Source organism: Bombus terrestris, chromosome 10 (assembly GCF_910591885.1).
Source record: "Bombus terrestris chromosome 10, iyBomTerr1.2, whole genome shotgun sequence".
Taxonomy (NCBI): Eukaryota; Metazoa; Arthropoda; class Insecta; order Hymenoptera; family Apidae; genus Bombus; species Bombus terrestris.
This window is the reverse complement of record NC_063278.1, coordinates 969,866-987,650: the sequence shown is the minus strand read 5'-3', so window position 1 is coordinate 987,650 and position 17,785 is coordinate 969,866. Positions and strand designations below refer to the sequence as shown.

The following is a 17,785-nucleotide window of genomic DNA, read 5'->3' as shown; positions in this document are numbered from 1 at the left end:
GAAACGGGAACCAAAGCAAACCTGCGACGGGTTGGGACGTGATTCTGGCATCGGGAGCTAAAATAATATTGTTCCTGGCGTGCACCCTCGAAATACGATTGCCAGCTTCGGCTAGGTCGTTACATCGTGCGGTAACGATAGTAAAGGCCTACCGAACGTTAACTGACAGATGGGTGGGCTGATTGAGACGTTGTCGCCACTGCGGAGAGGACATATGGCACCGTACTAGCAATCAGGGCTCGGACACGAAGAAGATTACGTGGCAGCTGAATTTATCGTGACGTTGAATCGCATGTCCTTCCCTTGTACCTCGTTCGTGCTCTTCGATCGACGTTGCTCGTTAAGAAGGATTCGCCAGGAAGTCGACTCCGAAGAACCGGCTATCCTGATCCTTTCAAATCCCTCGCTGTCGATCTTCCTCGCTCTTAGCTTTAATCCTTCGAGTTGTGAACTTTGCCACGTCACCCAACCAGTCCTTTTATTTCCAAATTATGTAAGGGAAAAGTTCTTTTCAGTCGCTCAGGAATCGTTTCTTAAGGAATCAATCTGCTCAACTAAATACATTAAAATGTTACCATGGACCCAGAAAAATCTTTTCAGTCCTCTCACGTTTTAGTTTATGTACACGTACTGATTTATATGTTAATTAATTCATTCTAAAGAGCCAGCTATGTGCAATTATCGTAAATACAAGTTCAAAAGCATTTATTCATTTACATATAGACTTCTTTTAACCGTGCTGTAGTCTTAGAATTTGTATACTTAAATTTTATATCCAAACGAGAAGACGTTTGATATTTTAAGGAAGTTCAACATATCTAGTTAAAGAAAGAAAACTTAGAAAAAAGTTATCAACTATATATATGAAGCGATTTATTTAAATACGACTCATGTTATTATAAAGCAACAGGAATTGCGTACAGGAATATACGCAGAAATCTGAAACTTTCGCACATGCTAAAACAAGTTAACGAGGTACTAAATCCATCGAACTTTTCATCATAAACCAGGGAATGGAAGCAAGCTTCGCACAGTGAGAGTGGATCGTCAAGTAACAACTACAAAATACACCGTCCGGCCCGCGGAATAACAAAACCGCTTACTCTTCTTCCGTGGCGTTCGACTCATGACTGACGTATGAATACATCCCGAATTCCAGGAAAAGAACTGACCTACGAGTACACGTGTTCCGTGACAACGCAGCTCTTTACCCCCGTCTGTCCGCTGGAAAGATCAATCTTCCGTCAGGAGTCTCGCTGGCAGATTTATCACTAGAGGTTACCAAGGGATGAGTCGTGCAAGGGCGATTTCCGACGAGAAGATAGAAGGACATCGAACGTAAAAAGGCAGAGCATCCCCTGCTGTGGGGCTCCTGAAGACCCTAGCTGAGATGGCATCTACGCGCTCTAAAGCCTTCGGATGTTTAAGTGGATGGACCTTACCATGTGTTCCTTTTCACGGCACCGATGCTTTGATAATTTCAGAGACACATTCGAAATTCCGTCTGCTGTCAGAGGAATGACATACAACAAGACAGGACACTTCAGACGTAAAAGCGTATAAAAGTACTCGTGTTTGTACGTGTAGGTACAACTTGTCTTCGTCCATTTATGTTTAATCGGTTCTCAAGGTCGTTGTGTGAAATCGCGTTGTAGACCAGTTTTTTTATCCCGAGGGCAGTAACGTTGGCTTAATTAAAAATGAAAGATAGGAAACGAGATGGTACGAATAAGATGTTTAGTTAACATTGACAACAAAATTCAGAATATTAATTTTTGATTCGATACGCAAATGAAAACGCGCTTGTTTATAACGATTGAAAATTCGAATCTTTCAACTGGTCTAAACGTATGTTGTATTATTTTAATATACATAGGTTTTAAATTATACAAACAAATTTCGGTTGCGTGCTCCTACGCATTAAACCGATTACTGCGAGTATCCTGAGAAATAGAACCAAATCACTTCCTTTGTCAAAAATTGTGGCCGATATGCCAACCACAAAATCTACACACAGTCAGCTTGTAACACGCGGTCACGAAACGCTAAATTATCCGCATAAACTTCCAGAACGGCGGTATTTTAGAGTTCTCTTTTCTACGGTAGTTCGTTCTAGGTAGCAACATAAAAGGTTAAGGACGGGTACCACTTAAGGAACCATTTGTCAGGAACTGTTTGTGGTCCTTGGAAAGAGTTCGGCCGTTTAGTTGCCGAGTCACCTTGTATAAGGGCCGATGCATCGAGGTCTATACGTCAGAAAAATGTTTTCTCCCATCACGAGTACAAGCTCGTGTATACCGGAGCGAACAGCGTTCCTGGATAAAAAGGTTTTATTCTGGCGGTGAGTCTGAATCACGATCTTATATTGAATCGAGGGAAGGCAGCATATTTCCTAAGTACTTCAACTACGCGAGATATTTTTCACAAGAGATCCTGTAGGAACGGCAGACTCATCTTCGAGAAACAGATGCTCGTTAAGATCCTGTCACTCACAACTCGCTGCGTGGAAGCGAAAAAAGACTCAGGAATAAAAACTAAAAGATTCTTCGCAAGGATAATGTTGAAAAATCGATAAACGCTCTCGTTGATAGGTAAGAAAAGATGCAAAAGAAGGATAAAATAAAAGCTATGGAAAAGATACGATCGATTTACGAGATTCAATACGGTTCAAATTAAACTGAAAACAGAAATCTCAGAGGATCTAACGATAAATCAATTCAGAAACGCCGCAATATAAATCAAAAATATAAGAATAGTTATATTAACAGATACTTATAAATACTTCACCTATTCTCTTTTGTTATTCAAATTGCATAGACTGCGAAGAATGCTTGCTAAGCATAACACTGCGACGTACAGGGGAGTCATCGCTCATCCGTCAATACGCGCAGCAAATCTTAAACTATTAATATTCTTGTATCTTACAAATCCAATTCATAAACTAGCTTTAAACGTTGTAACATATATTTTCATCAGATATTTATCGTATATGTATATGGATATTTAACAATATCTGTATTTCAATATTAATAAAATATCATATTTGAAAAATCTCTTGTAGAAGCAAATCCTCTTGGGTTACATCTCACGATAGCCCTCGGCATAAAGAAAAAATCTTCCAAGTGCCATTGGAAAACAAGCGTATAACCATTTTCTCCCTCGTACTATCGTATCTCTGAATTCTCCAGGGATTAAAGGAGCTCATGCCCACATAAAAGACAATCACGTTACAGTTTCGTTTGATACACAATTCTCTTTCAATTTTATTACACTGCTATTACAATTGCTTTTTAGATTAATATAAAGTTGGATATAACAAATTTACTCGTAACAATATACGATAAAGCAAATATCATTTATCCGCGCATAAAGTACTTTTATTCGTGCATTACCGAATATATAGAAGTAGTGCTGCAGAAAATCAGCAAGTACATATACCGTTTAGAAAGTGGTAAAGGTATATGTATCGCGTATACCATACGCGAAGAGATTTCAATTTCGTTGTTGGGAAAAGTAACACGTGTCGTGCATCGAAACTTATCAGAGGTACTTTAGTAGGATTTTCTTCTTTCACTGGGCAGAAAAAGACACGAGGTAAAACGCGCCGTCCGCTCTCGGAAGAAAATCCACGGGGGTCCTGTATCTCTCCGGACGGCTCCTCATGTAAATGTCTGACCAACACATCCCGTAGAGTGTCCCTGGCACGTAGGTTGAACGAAACGAGCTGACGCACACAAGCGAAAACTTAAGGCGCGGATCTTAACGAGGAGTCGAAGATTGATGCGGACAACGGTGCAGCATTCGCCCGCTGGTCCATCTTGAAACCATATACGAGCGTTTCTTCGCAGCCATTCCCTCGTAACGTATTCTTCTCTGTCGCTCGAGCATCGACAGATACGATCTACCAATTTTTTCTTTACCTTCACCCATTTCTGTCCCTATAGTTTTTTAACATTTGCCCATATTTATCTACATACGTGACTAATTCGTCTGTTTCGTCTCGAACTCGGTGGTATGCTCAAAACACTAAAAGAATTTAATGTATCACGTCACAGTGAGATATAAGACAATTTACTGCGTTCGTTTGGATAACGACGTTACAGGTATGCTGTTAGCAAACGCGAGGTTATATACGTTGAATAAGCAGAAAGTAAGCATAACATTTTATCATTTCACGGAGCCGCCGTTTGCTACGCCACTGTGCGTGCATAAACGTTTTCACGGAGCCCAGGCGGGACCTTTGAGGCTACCCCACTCCTGAAGTAACATCAAGATGGGCCTGTCAGGCCCTAACTAGCTAAGGTCGGACCCAAGCCGGACTCACACGAGTGAAACACCGCCTCCGGCGCAAGATTGTCGGAGTGCACACCACTATCGTGTTTTGACACGGACTTCTGACGGATGATGCTCGTGCGCATCATTGTGGTTTGACGTTTTCCTGATTGAACACCGCAATAATTTTACAACAAGCGCTTTCTCTTCGTATGCAAATTCGTTAAATAGAAAGTTATCGGACCAAGGAATTTTAATCCGGCTGTTAAAAGTTATTATCGCATTTGCGATACAATCTTTTACGTGCACAGGTTTAATGCAGACTTAATTCAAAATTTATAAAGTAGTTCGAAATATTAAGTATAAGCAGGCAACTTATCATACATTAAATGGATTGCGAAAAAAAAGTATAAAGCACAAACACTACGCGTAAGAGGATACACAGCTGTTGCATTATGAAGATAATAAATTTATTAACTAGCATATGAAGGCACATTGTACTTTATGCCGGCACAGTTTAACCCAAGTAATACTATCGGGTTTTGTCATTAGGTGGTAATGACAAAATTCGCAATCATTTAGTTTGTCAACCCAATACTTTAAAAACTATAGATAACAGTTAATGAAGAGGAATACATTATCGAACGACGAATGATAAATTAAGAACGCTGAAAACAACATTCCTACTTATTAATACAATGTATCTCATAATGTTTATTATTTTCATATGACTAATGTAGTAGGCAACATCGTGGTCGATAGACGAGCGTAATTTACTTGTCGGTTTGAAGAGTGAGGAAACGAAAATCGAAATGTAGCGTGACACCAGTGGAATTCAGTTATCTTATCCAAAGCGGATGCTACACGATACGAAAGTGGTAGCAAGCTCGTAAGGCCGTAACACCTTAAGATAACTCTAAAATTTTAGGGTCGTGAGGTGTCTTGGGACCTCGATTCGACGAAGAAAGAAAGTCGCTTCGAGAAACGCCAAGAATATTGGAAAAAGAATCATTGGGGATACACGATAAACGTGTACAAATAACGTTTCCTTATCTTCACCTTGCAACAGTATAAAAGTGTATATAATCTACTCGAGCAACGTGGCCTGCCTTCACAATTTTTCAAAACGTAAAGAGTTAACGTAATTCTTGTAAGTGGCTCTTATAAGCGCGTACGATGTTCGACTCGTGATAAATCCAACTTTGGACTCTCACTCTCTCACCTTCGTGTATATGTATGTGTATTTTTTTGCGCCATAAGACTTAATGAACGAAAACTACTTTGAGAACGTATAAGCCGATAACCATAATTAATCACCGGTCAATATCTTCATCGGCACTCCTTTCCATTATGATTGCGGCCGAACGAGGCAACAGAGTGGAACACGGCCGATCGAGATCAATTTCTTGCGATGCTTGTTCGTGAAGGAACGTAAACGAATACGGGAAACCCTATAGTAAATACCGAAATTGGAAACCTCCTTCTTCCAGGAAGCGTGAATGCAGCTCGAAAAACCCGTGGTCCATATGGAGAGCGACCCAAGGGGCCCTCCAAAATCGGTATTCAGGGCTCTATCTGAACAGGCCCAATCGGCAGCATGGCCATCCAACTAAAATGAGAAACCAACGGGAAAAAAAAAGCAATAGAACCGGACGACTCGCACGAAAACAAGACTAAAAGAAGCGACTGTCGATTATTCGATGTCTAAACAAACTAGGGTCGGTCCAGCCACCCCATGCTATGTTCGTTTAACAAGGACCTCGTTATAATATTTTATTGCGTCCCGTGTATATACTATACCACCTTATAATACCAATCTCGTTTCCTCGTTTTACCTCGAATATTTTTTTGCCTACAAAATGATATCGCGAAACGGCGACAAAACAGTCGTATAAATAAAAACCAAGGTATAGGACACAAAATGTACAGGGAAGAACCAAGTTAAAATGTAGATCGTAACTTTTATTTGATGGAAAGAGAATTTGGTGATTCGAAACAGGAGTGGATGATCGAGCTTTTATGGACTTTGAATTACTATATTGGATTACAACAAAAATTTTGGATTATAATTATCAATTTATATTTAATTATTCGGTTCTTGTATATCTTATATATCTAATACGGAGATAAAGCCACGTTACAGTATATTGAAATAACGTAGAAATAAAGTCAGAAGATCTTATAACGTGTGAAATTTCAGGCAATTGCTCAAGATGTACGAATGAAATAGAAATATAATAAAATATTACTGCTTAGGAAAATAAAAGATGATGAACCATCAACCGTAACAGTAATATATTTTTTCTTATGTTCTCTTTCATAAATCATAAATATTGGAAGTGATTTTAAACTTTTAAACGATAGTGTATAATTTCAACCAATAAAGTCCTGTAATAAAAGTTTTATTATTTATTCGTTATTAACAACAAATAGCTAAGTATTTCCTCTAACAGCGAAATGTGTTCACACCACTTTACCAACAAAATATATTTATTGCAAAAGCGGTATTCTTATTACCTATCCTTCAATGACACAAAAACAAGTTCTGCTTTTATATTAAACAGGATAAACCACTATATACGTACATATTTAAGCCAAGAAACGCTATCCCATCCAGTTGGAGATGAATATCTACTTCGACGAGGTTAATACACGCCTCTGGGAGTTGTACAAGATTTTAAAATTCTCGCATATAAATATCGAATTTCATTCGCCATGTTCTTCTAGGTAATACAAGTACCTAAAATTTGTATGTTTATGAAAATAACATTAATTGCAAACGAGTAATATTTTAATATCTAAATCTTAATATGTAAGTTTAGAAAAATAATTTAAATTAGTTCCTCGAGAACGTACCGATTTAATCCCTTTCGTTTGAACGAACATTGCGCTGCCAATACACTCCAAATTTATAAGCGCGATTAATGACGCCGTCTCTAAATAGCAAATCGTACGATCCGATTCCTTTCATTCGTTGGAACGACGCGCGTTGGCGCTAAACACAATTCGATTTCAGGCAAGGCTTTTGACGCGAACACGTTTGAGTTAACCAAAGAGGCCAGAGTAGATATGCATATGAAATGCGTGTCGTCGACCGTGGAACGAAGCGCGAAGTGCGTGGCTGAAAACGCGCAATGCTACACGCGAGCGCGTTTCTCTCAGCGGAGAATCGGGGCGAATCAACGAATCGGCAATTCGCTCGACTTCAGGTGTCGTCGAAATACATCTCTTCTCTTTCTGCACGGTGTGGCGCGGTGAGCCGATGCTAGCCAACCGGCTCGACGCTTTTCGCGGATCAACGAGCCGAGAGCGAATTATTCGCCGCCGTGGAAGTTATCGTGGAAATATTGGAAAGTTCGTGGCGTTGAGTGGCTTTTACCTGTTTCCGGTGCAACGATTCTCCTCTGTACTGGCTACCGAGCTCAGCGACGATTTTTGACTAACGGCAAGTACAAATGAAAAAAAAGAAAAAGAAAAAACAAAATGTTCCAAACGAGTATACGTGTGATAGGGAAGAATGAAGATCGGGAGCGTGAGAATGGAACAAACGATCGAGTATCGTCGGACGGATTTGTCGAGCTCCCTGAAATCAACCACATCGTCCGTGAGATTTTAATGGATCGTTGAACCGTGCTGCTTCTGAGCATTCATATATTGGTTCAATCGTACTTTTATTAGAATATCGTGGTACATAAGTATTTGTAAATTGAAAGAACGCTCCGTGCTTCAAACATCGGTACTTAGACAAGTATGGGACAATTAGTGGGTACGGAGGAATATCGTAAAACTTCATTGAGAGATTAAGTTTTACTACTTTAATCCATTATTAAAAAAGACAGAGTTCCATGAAATTAATTGCATTGTTCATAATATGAAACTTTTAAGTCTAATTATACATCAGAGAAAATAATCGTTTATATTTATTTAACATTTTTTTAAACTGTTGAACACTACAGCATTTCGAACAAAGTGATAAATGCTCACTCCTATTATTATTAAAATAAGGAGTCTGCAACTTTGTACTCATAATATGGACTCAACAGGGATTTAGTATTCCGGGAACCTTTCACACAATTGAATTAACGCTACAAGCAAAACTTTATAAATCGTCAGTACTAACAGTTTTCTTCCATAAATATAACAAATTTAGTAATAAAATAAATAAAATTCTATAATTACAAATCAATTGATTGTTTCATTCGCTAGAAAATCGTAGAATTATAGAACACTAGAAGTTTATAATCTACAATTTGTCACGCGATGGTTCAAAATAACCCCACTCTTTCTAACGTATCTCGTTTTCACGGATTTCGATCGATGAAAATTTACATTTTATAAGGACTCTCTTACGCTAAAATGATATTATTAGTTATTAAATCATTATTAATGATTAATAATGTATAATTATTATAGAAAAGGACCTTAACATAGTAAGAATTTGCACTAATAGAAAATAATGAAAGCAGAGGGAGTGAGTACATTTTTGCTTCATTCAAGTGGAGAATGAACGCTATGTTTTCAACCATCACAAAAGATGTTTAACGTGGACCCACTGTGGACATTTTTGCTTTATAATTAAACTGAGGATTTTTATGCAAATTTAGATTCTTACAAATGCAAAGAAAGAAACGAATCTTCAAATAGAGATTCATTTTACCTACCAAATGATTAGTATCCTACTTTAGATTCTTTTGTACTTTGTATTTTAAATGCATTGTACATATTTTGCGTGACTAAATTTGGCGTAAATGCATACAAATCTGCAATCTATTTATAAACCTTTGTGAGTCAATAATTCCATACTTTCAGTTGAAATGCCGTAAAATCGCTAAAAATGAGAGTTCTCTGCTGTTTTCCTTACCTTTCAATTCCAACAACATCATTTTTGCGCTTGTTACTTTAACGAAATATTCTTAGAATACCCCTTCTTTTCTAATAACTTCTAAAAAAAGGCCACGTACATATTGTTGAAGAAAAGATGTGTAGCGAAGCGAGTTCTACGAACTAATTTTACACGCAGCGTACTCACATACATGAGCCTTTATATCACAACAGATACCGATAAATTACCATTAACTCAAGTACAAGGATTTATGACACTTTTGCTATGCTGTAAATTATCTCTACTTGACCTATAGCATTTCAATGCTCAATTAAGCATATCGACAGTCTACTATTATATATTAAATTCCGTAGAATTTTGAACTGTTGACGAAGGCAATAGGTTTGCCGTATGAATGTAAGACGGTGATAATTATTCATTAGCCGAGTGAAATCTCGGTACTAGGAGCCTTTAACGTCATCGATTCCTCACTGTCCGCTGCTCAATTATGATGCTATGCGCTAATCGCTATCTTAATGGGATTTTGATCGGTGGATAAATTTTTTCTCGTCGGTACGTACTTTAATGGATTGTTAAGTTACTCGGACTAAAAAATTCTTTTAAATTGCATATAAGATGTACACTTCAAAAAAATCATACATATATAAGTTATTGCATAATATAAATTATTGCAAACAATGATGTCTTTTTGAATATAGTTTAAAAATGTTTTGATCTACTGTATGTCATAAGGAAATAGAAAAATAAATCATCGCATAATTTTTACAACAACACAGATAAACGTCAAATTAAGACACTCTGTTTTTAAGAACTTTTAGATACCTTAATATCTTACGAAGAATAAAATATTAATTTCAGCCATCGCAATAGATTGGTAACATAGACCGCATTGATATTGTAAATACAACCATGTAAAGATATGTAAGTAAAGATACGTTGTTCTATCTATGAAAATAAGTATTTTATTCGTGTTTACATTAAGTGTACGTATGAAAATAAATCATATAGCGCTACATATCAAAAGTAATCTTATTATGTAAATAGAGATTTCGGAACTTTTTGAGAGATCAAGATGACATCTCTATAAACAATTTTGTTGATGTTAAAACGAGATGAATGAAATATTTCTTCTAGATGTACAAAAAGTTCTTATCGAATATTAATCGAATATTATATATATAGTGAATAAGGTTTACCAAGGACATATAAGTAAAAAATATGTTGAGGAACGACGCAGCGACTTAGTAGAAGCGTGAATGCAAGCGTAAACGAATTGTACACCTTTGCTTACCCATTAGTTTCCGCACTTCTGCCTGGCTGAGAAAAAGGTTGAAGTAACTTGCACCTGGCCGCACGAGAACGAACAGCAACACTGCCAATTTTAGGAGCATCGTGTCCACCACGTGCTTAACCGGTTGTACGTACTGAGTAGCCGTAAACACGAGATACGTTATGCTGTAAACAACGTTAAAGTCTTCTAACACGACTCATGGTCCATGGTTCATCGTAAATCGGTGCCGATTTCACGGATACAAACGCACGTGACAGCACCTCTTTCCGCCACGGTATTCACGACCGGATGAGAATAGGCACAGAGCGTCGATGATATCGTACGACTTCTCTCAACAAACCAGATTTTTTGACAGTTCGTCGCGTGAAACTCGTTGAATCGTGTAAACCGCACTTGGGATATTACAGGCATGAAACGTTGACGAACTACTTCGACAGTGTCCGTTTATTCACGAGACAACGCGTACGAGAGGCGAGCTAAAGATTAAACGGAAAATAAGAGACGAAACGAGAATGCACACGCGAGGAGGAAGAGCGCGCGACGTAGGTAGTTGCCTCGTGAAAGCCACAACCAGTTGTGTGCTCCGACCGCCATGGGTCGAGCGGGGTCGACGCAGGCTCACCGAGCCGAAACTGGCCGAGTCCGGCCGAACACAGCCGAAGTCCACCCACGAGAAACGCACGTTCTAGCCGTTCTACGGATCGGATGGCCTCGGTCTTTCGATGCAGCAGCAACCAACGAGAGAATTAAAATTGAGATTCGCAAGAAAGCCGTTAAGATTTACGAGGGAGGATAATCGGGCTACATTTTTCGAGATACCAACCATTCGTTCTTGTAATCGGTACGACGTGCACGGAAGGTGTTGAGTTAACTTTTTATGAAAATCAGTCAACCGAAACGAGGCTCGTGAATCAGTTGCAGCGCGCGCTTTTGTTTCGTTCACTCGGATGTTACTTGTTGCATTTTCGTGACATGCTTACGCGCTGTATGTATGTATATACATATTATGATTTTGAAGCTTGAAAACTGCAGGTTACGAAATTTTATTGAATAAATTCTTTTAAATGCTTACAATGTAACTAATTCCAAATAATATCTAGAATACCTTTAAAATAACAAATAATTATAAGAAACTAGCAATTCATAATTTTTTCAATAAAAAAAAAGTCCTATATATATTAATATTTAATATGCAAAATCCAATTGTAAGGTATAAACTGTAGTGTATACTTTTTGACGACCTTACTGACCTTATGGAATTCATTAGAAAATTGTATGGAGACAAGTCAAAAGCGTTTGTAAGATTTGTATCAGTTTTGCTTAAAATTTATTGTTTAATTAATTAATTGTTTAATATTGTTTAAAATATATTGTTGAAATTGTAAATCAGATAATGTGGAAATCCTATTATATTATACATATTTAACACTGCAAAGGAATAGTAGAATCTCGATATCTGCAGTTTCGATTTCACGAAACCTAGATTGCTGTATCCAGCAGCGTTAAATTTGATCAGGGTAGAGTCGTCTGTAATTTCTACGTTCGTTATTTACATAATTTGTATCGAGAACGCCCACGTAGACGTTTACAAATCACGACCCTCTTTAGTTCTTTTTCCTCTTCGTTCTAGTCTATCAGGATGCGCCTGATTACCGAACGTCATCATTACGGACCAAGAGATGAACTGAGACAAAAAATTCTGCTATGAAAGCAAAACAGACAAAACTAACGACTGAAAGTACAAGAAAGGGAAGTGAACAAGGAAGCAGAAAAAGGTAACAAGTAGAATTCTATTGAATATTTGTAGCTAACCGAGAAGTTTATGGGAATAGAAAAGAGGAATTGTCTACAAAAGGCAAAATAAAATAGTACTAGTTTCTCTATTATATAACCAGCATTTCTCAGATGTATTCATCTTCAAGCTTGATCTTTCAGTGTTACTGTGTGCCACCTGTCTATATAACACACAAATTCGCTCAATTTTTCTTCTTATGTTATTTAAAGCTATTAAACTTAAAACTAATTAAAGCCATTGTCATATAATTAATAAGAAACGCAAATAACAACAAAGAACATAGATAAAAGTACGTATCTAAATTGTTTGTTCAACTGATAAATTTACTTCGTTATAATTTATATGCAGTTTAAGAACCAGCCATGTATGTCTGCGAGGAATCGTAAGAATTTTTACAACGATTATTTTCATGGTTGCTCTGGTTGTGAATACAATGTACAATATAAAGCACTGTAGTAGGGCCTAGTATATATCTCTGATTGTGAGAGGGCTATGCCATGAAGCTCCATTTAATCTAGAGCAAATACGGGGCGCTTCGCTTAAATCAAGACAGAGTTAAGGAGAGAGAACAGTATCCTTTGTCGGCTCTAATCTGAACAAACAGCCATATACCACGATTGTGTCGTCTAGAAATTCTTGTTTTATCCAAAATTACCCCAGTGGTGGCTACTGTAGAGAAAAAGCGGAGATATCTTCCTTCAAAACTTTAGTAGTGTATCTTTCATCGCAAAAGTACTTTCAACTGTTTCTGTTGCGTTTGTATGAAAGTAATAAGTATAATAATTTTTGCACGAACAATTACATATATGCATATGCAAACGAACGTTCGATGTTTATATGAACATTTACAACTTAAAAATAAAGTAAGCGTTCTGAAACAGAAGTTACTTCATACAATTTTTCACATAAATTCTTAATATTAATTTAATTAAAAAATGCAAAAAAAAAATTTCAAATAATGATTCTATCAAAGATCAAGACAGTGACATGATATGTAAAAGTAAATGCAATATTATTGAAAAATGTAAATAAATTAATTTACATATCAAAGGTACAAGAATAATAAATACTTTACAGAATCACTAGACAAATTGAAAGACCACAAAGTGGCCTATGATTTTTAAAAAAGTAATTTATCATAGTGTTACAAATATATCAATTTCTTCAACTTTTATAGAATTACACACACACACACACACACACAGAGTACCACTGTACCAATGTAGTATTAGTCAATGTTTTGTCTTGTAGTTTTGCAGTCGAAAACATGCATTTCTAGTTGACATTTCTCTCGTTGATCTCCCACGTAGATGACTATGTCTGAAGACTTTCCCTCAAGTTTCCTGTATATATGATGTGCGCGTAATAACGCGCGGACATATAGATATAACAAAATTGTACGAGTTTTGAAAAGAACATCGTGACGGTTCCCAGGCAGCTTTGACGCGACATCGGTAAAGTCAGGTTGACGTACAGGCAGTACGGTGCACAAGAAGGAAGAAACGGCATTTTCTACTTATCCTGAAAAAAAGCTGCTGGCACTATCGCACGAAGGGACCCCGCTTTGAAAGGTTTTCTTTGCCCGATCGCAGTGGCGCAGTCTCCAATTAACGCTTTCCGCGGTGTCAAAAGGCCCGACGACGACGGTGCGTTGAAAAGTGGATTAAAACGTGCTCCGTTTGCTATCGCCTTTTACAACGTTTACAGACGCGACCGTATGTAAGTACGTACATACTGCATGCTCCTTGTATTCACGACCGATGCCGACACTCTGCCTGCCTATATTCTTATTCCTTGTACGCGTTCCTAGCTGCCTTCAATCTACTAAAACACAAAACCGTTCAGAACAGCCTTACACAGTATAGTTCAAGGAAACGCGGATCGCTCGGTTTAATTTTAATTAACGAGACGAAAACGTTTGTACACGCGTTTTAATTACTCTTTGAGTACCTCTGTTTTCCTCACGCGCATTTACGGTCCGATTGACTCTTTAATGCTTTTGTAACGCCACGTAACTTGAAACTTACGCACATACACGCCCATTTGTATTTTTTAAATTTCATTTTATCTCTGTATCATTGTACCAACAATATACTGCTCGTGTATAACAAAACTTTTTTGTTTTCGATGTTTCGATCGAAGCGATACATTGCAATCAACTACAAGTTGTTTTACTATAAAAAGTGAAGATAATAAAGCTGGTAGGTTTTAATTTTCAGATCAACGTGGTAAACACACCTCATGTTTAAAATACATAAAATTTACACTAAAACTTCTGGAGTATTTATTCAAAGATAAACTTTGATATATTCCTCTGGCAAAATTCGATCAATCTGACTCCACCTGACCTCACAGCGATGCAAAGGGGTGAAAGTGGAAATTGTAGTAAGCAAAGGGTGTAGCATGGTGAGCCTGAAAATAAGAAGATATAGATAAAAGGAGATGGTTCCACGTTGGACTAACAAGACTCAGGACCAGGGGCTATTATCATAATTGTGGGCTGCAGGCAGCGGCTGTGCCCACAAACCAGAATGGCTCTTGTCTCATCTACCTTCGTCTTCGCTTTCTTCTTTCTTATATTCTTCGTCCTCTCCTCCTTCTTCCTCTTCTTCATCTCCTTCTTCTTTTTCGCGTCTTTTTACTCAAACTCTTGTACTCTCGCATTTTGCGCGTCTCTTCGCCGGTCTTTTGCACGTGCTAGAGACAAATGGATCGGCCCTTAAGGCATTTAGCTTTCACGCTACGTATTTCCATTTAGATTAAGAAGCCTGTGCGATATTTTAGAAATACGTTCTTATCCAATGAAATATGGTGCATCGGTATAATTCGATTCGCGAGTTATAAGACCTATCTGTAGTTGCGCGTAATCGTTGAAATTTATATACATATTGATACGATGTACCTGTGTCTTAAAATAAAGAAAGAGACGTTCAAACGTATTCAAGAATATTGAGAAAACCGTAAGTGCATATACACAATAGCAGTGCTTATTCGGAAACAATACTAAACTCGAAGATGCGATGTCTGCCGACAAGCGTTCTATTCTCTCTCGTTCTTTACTTTCCTTGATTACATGGCAGGCCTAAGATCTTTCCAAGCTCTATATGTACGTTTTGGCTTTCATTTTAAGAAATGGTGAAGTAATACGAGAAGAATTGACAGGAAATGTCGGAAGTACACTCCTTTTAATCCACCTTTGTGAAGAATAACGGTACCTTTTTTCTATTTTTCAAAACTATTTTATTCAATCTATAGAGTAATAGGACTAATCGTTGTTTTTAATTTTGCTGTAACAGTAACTGCATTAAATTTCTCTTACATAACTCAATATTGTAAGTGAATTTCTCAGCATGACCTGATTTCTTCGTTCACCGCACGTACCGATAGGAATCAATTACCATAGACTTAAGCAATGAACTCGTTACGTAATTATAATTTAGTTATAATTGCTAACTGAACGAATTCACCGAATCGATTATCGAAGTCAATATACGTCTTCTTCCTTTTCGATTAAATCGTGGATGTTAAGGAAAGAGTGGCGAAGCAAACATTTGTTATTCACGATTGCAATTAGCAATTATGCCATACCGTTTTACGTTAACGGTTTATGGACCATATTTTACGCTCAAATATTACACGTTTAACATATTTCTCTTTATTTCTGACAAGTATATCGTGTTGTATCAGGTATTCAAGTAAGTATCTCTTGAGATTACAGCACTGTAATTTTAATAAACATAAGAATCTAGATTCTTATTGGTTCTTTACTCCTGCTGTTTTTTTTTCTTATCTGATGGATTAAAATTTACGAACGACGTATACTTCAGCGAAACGAGGCATGTACTTGATTTTCTGTTGAATCTTTCAGTACCTATCATACTTCACCTTGCATCCTTTAAGTGGCGTGGCTAAATTGTTTCTGCTTCTTTTGTTTTGTTTTACATTTCTTCTCGTGTGTTCTTTCAACGAGAGATGCCAGGGGCGTGTATGTTTGTTTAGCCTCGGTGTACCCTGTTATTAGGGGCCGGTGCTGCTCGGAAACCAAAGGGCCCACGCGGATATTTGGGCCCTCGAGAGAAAGACGATCGTGCTATCCTCCGTCCTCTCTTCTCTCGCTCTTTCCGCAGAATTCGCCGTCTTCTTGTTCCCCGTTCGCCGTTTGTCTTTCGCTTTATTTCGCGTGTAAGAGCAGTTAGAGACGAAAAGGATAGCCAGATAAATTCGAAAGGAGACCTGTTTGTTCTCGGACAGAGTTTTTGCCTACCTATCTAGATATTCTGATTTAGATTCTACCGCATTTTAATTTATCGCTCGTGATCCTACCGATTACAGAAACATCTATTCCTAGGAGAGAAAACGATTCTTGTTGTCGCCTCTAAACGACTAACTACTGGATACCAATGGGAAGATGGAAGTAAGTATGTACAAACTCGTTCTACAAAGTGACACGAAGTTTCTCACCATGATAGTTTCAGATTGAAGACGATAAATATCGTGCTTCGTTATTTAACAAGTAGCTATATTTTAGGAGGCTACAAGACGTATTTAATTAATCATAGTTAAATGTTGGGTTGCGTTGGGTTTACTTGTTATATACACATACGTATGTGCCCCGTTTTCCACGCAATTCTGTTTTTTCAATCTGGGGTTGATTCGTGGGGTCGTTTGATTCATCTTTTCGATACACAATGCATCGCTGACGACATCCTGCAGATTCTGCAATTGAATGGTGTCTGTTTGTACGGACGCCACGTGACGAAGCGTTAGGGATAGATCTAACACGCGGCCAAATATTCCATGCTTTATTTGTTTAATTTAACAGTATTGTGACGCGGTGTTTTCATTAGTTGACGCTCGATTTATTTCTTTCGGATCTATTTGCTGCATTTTTAACGTGGGAGAAAGCAGCGATTTGTGCACACGTGTACTTTCTGTATATACATATTATATGTATTAGTACCGTGTGAAAAATCACTATAGATATACTTTCATGATTTTATTCTTTATATCATTTTTACTATTTTTATATGTGTCTACAGTTGTTAGTCGCTAGTGCAGAAGAAAACTAAATAACAAATTGCAATCTAATAGCACCGTTATAAAAGTTTCTTTATACATATTTATCATAAATATGGTTTTATTATGCTATGCTTCGAATTCATTCGTTCAAATTGATATTTATTATTTCTACTTATTGTTGTATCAAGATATCGGCTAAAAACATTTTCTCGTAATATTACCGACTTCGAGTTATCTTTTTCGAACTATTGTTGATTTCTGAGTATCGGTGTGCACCGCGACATCTAATGGTGCACGCGTAGAACTTCCGCAGATTTCAGAAGAAAATAATAAAATGTATATTATAAAATATAAAAAGATTTCAAGGACCGTCATAGAAAGAAAAGTACATTGTAATATATAATGGTTTTCAATACCAATTTTACGTGTCTACGTGTTCGATTAAAGAATATATATATATATAATATATGTATGAAAGTCGTGTGCATTATTTATTGTTTGTTTAAAAACATAATTTGGGATATTTATTCAGATATATTTTATAGTTCTAATGTTATTCTGTATG

General features: G+C 37.3%; 1 protein-coding gene across 1 annotated transcript in view; it reads right to left on the bottom strand.

Annotated features, from left to right (window-relative positions):
- LOC100649457 (tyrosine-protein kinase Drl) overlaps positions 1-10,976 on the bottom strand; it is a 28,361-nt gene extending 17,385 nt beyond the window's left edge. The window contains exon 1 of the mRNA XM_003398009.4: positions 10,407-10,976. Coding sequence (XP_003398057.1) covers positions 10,407-10,506 — 100 coding nt within the window. The 5' untranslated portion in view covers positions 10,507-10,976. The remainder of the gene's footprint in view (positions 1-10,406) is intronic.
- Between the last annotated feature and the right edge of the window lie 6,809 nt (positions 10,977-17,785).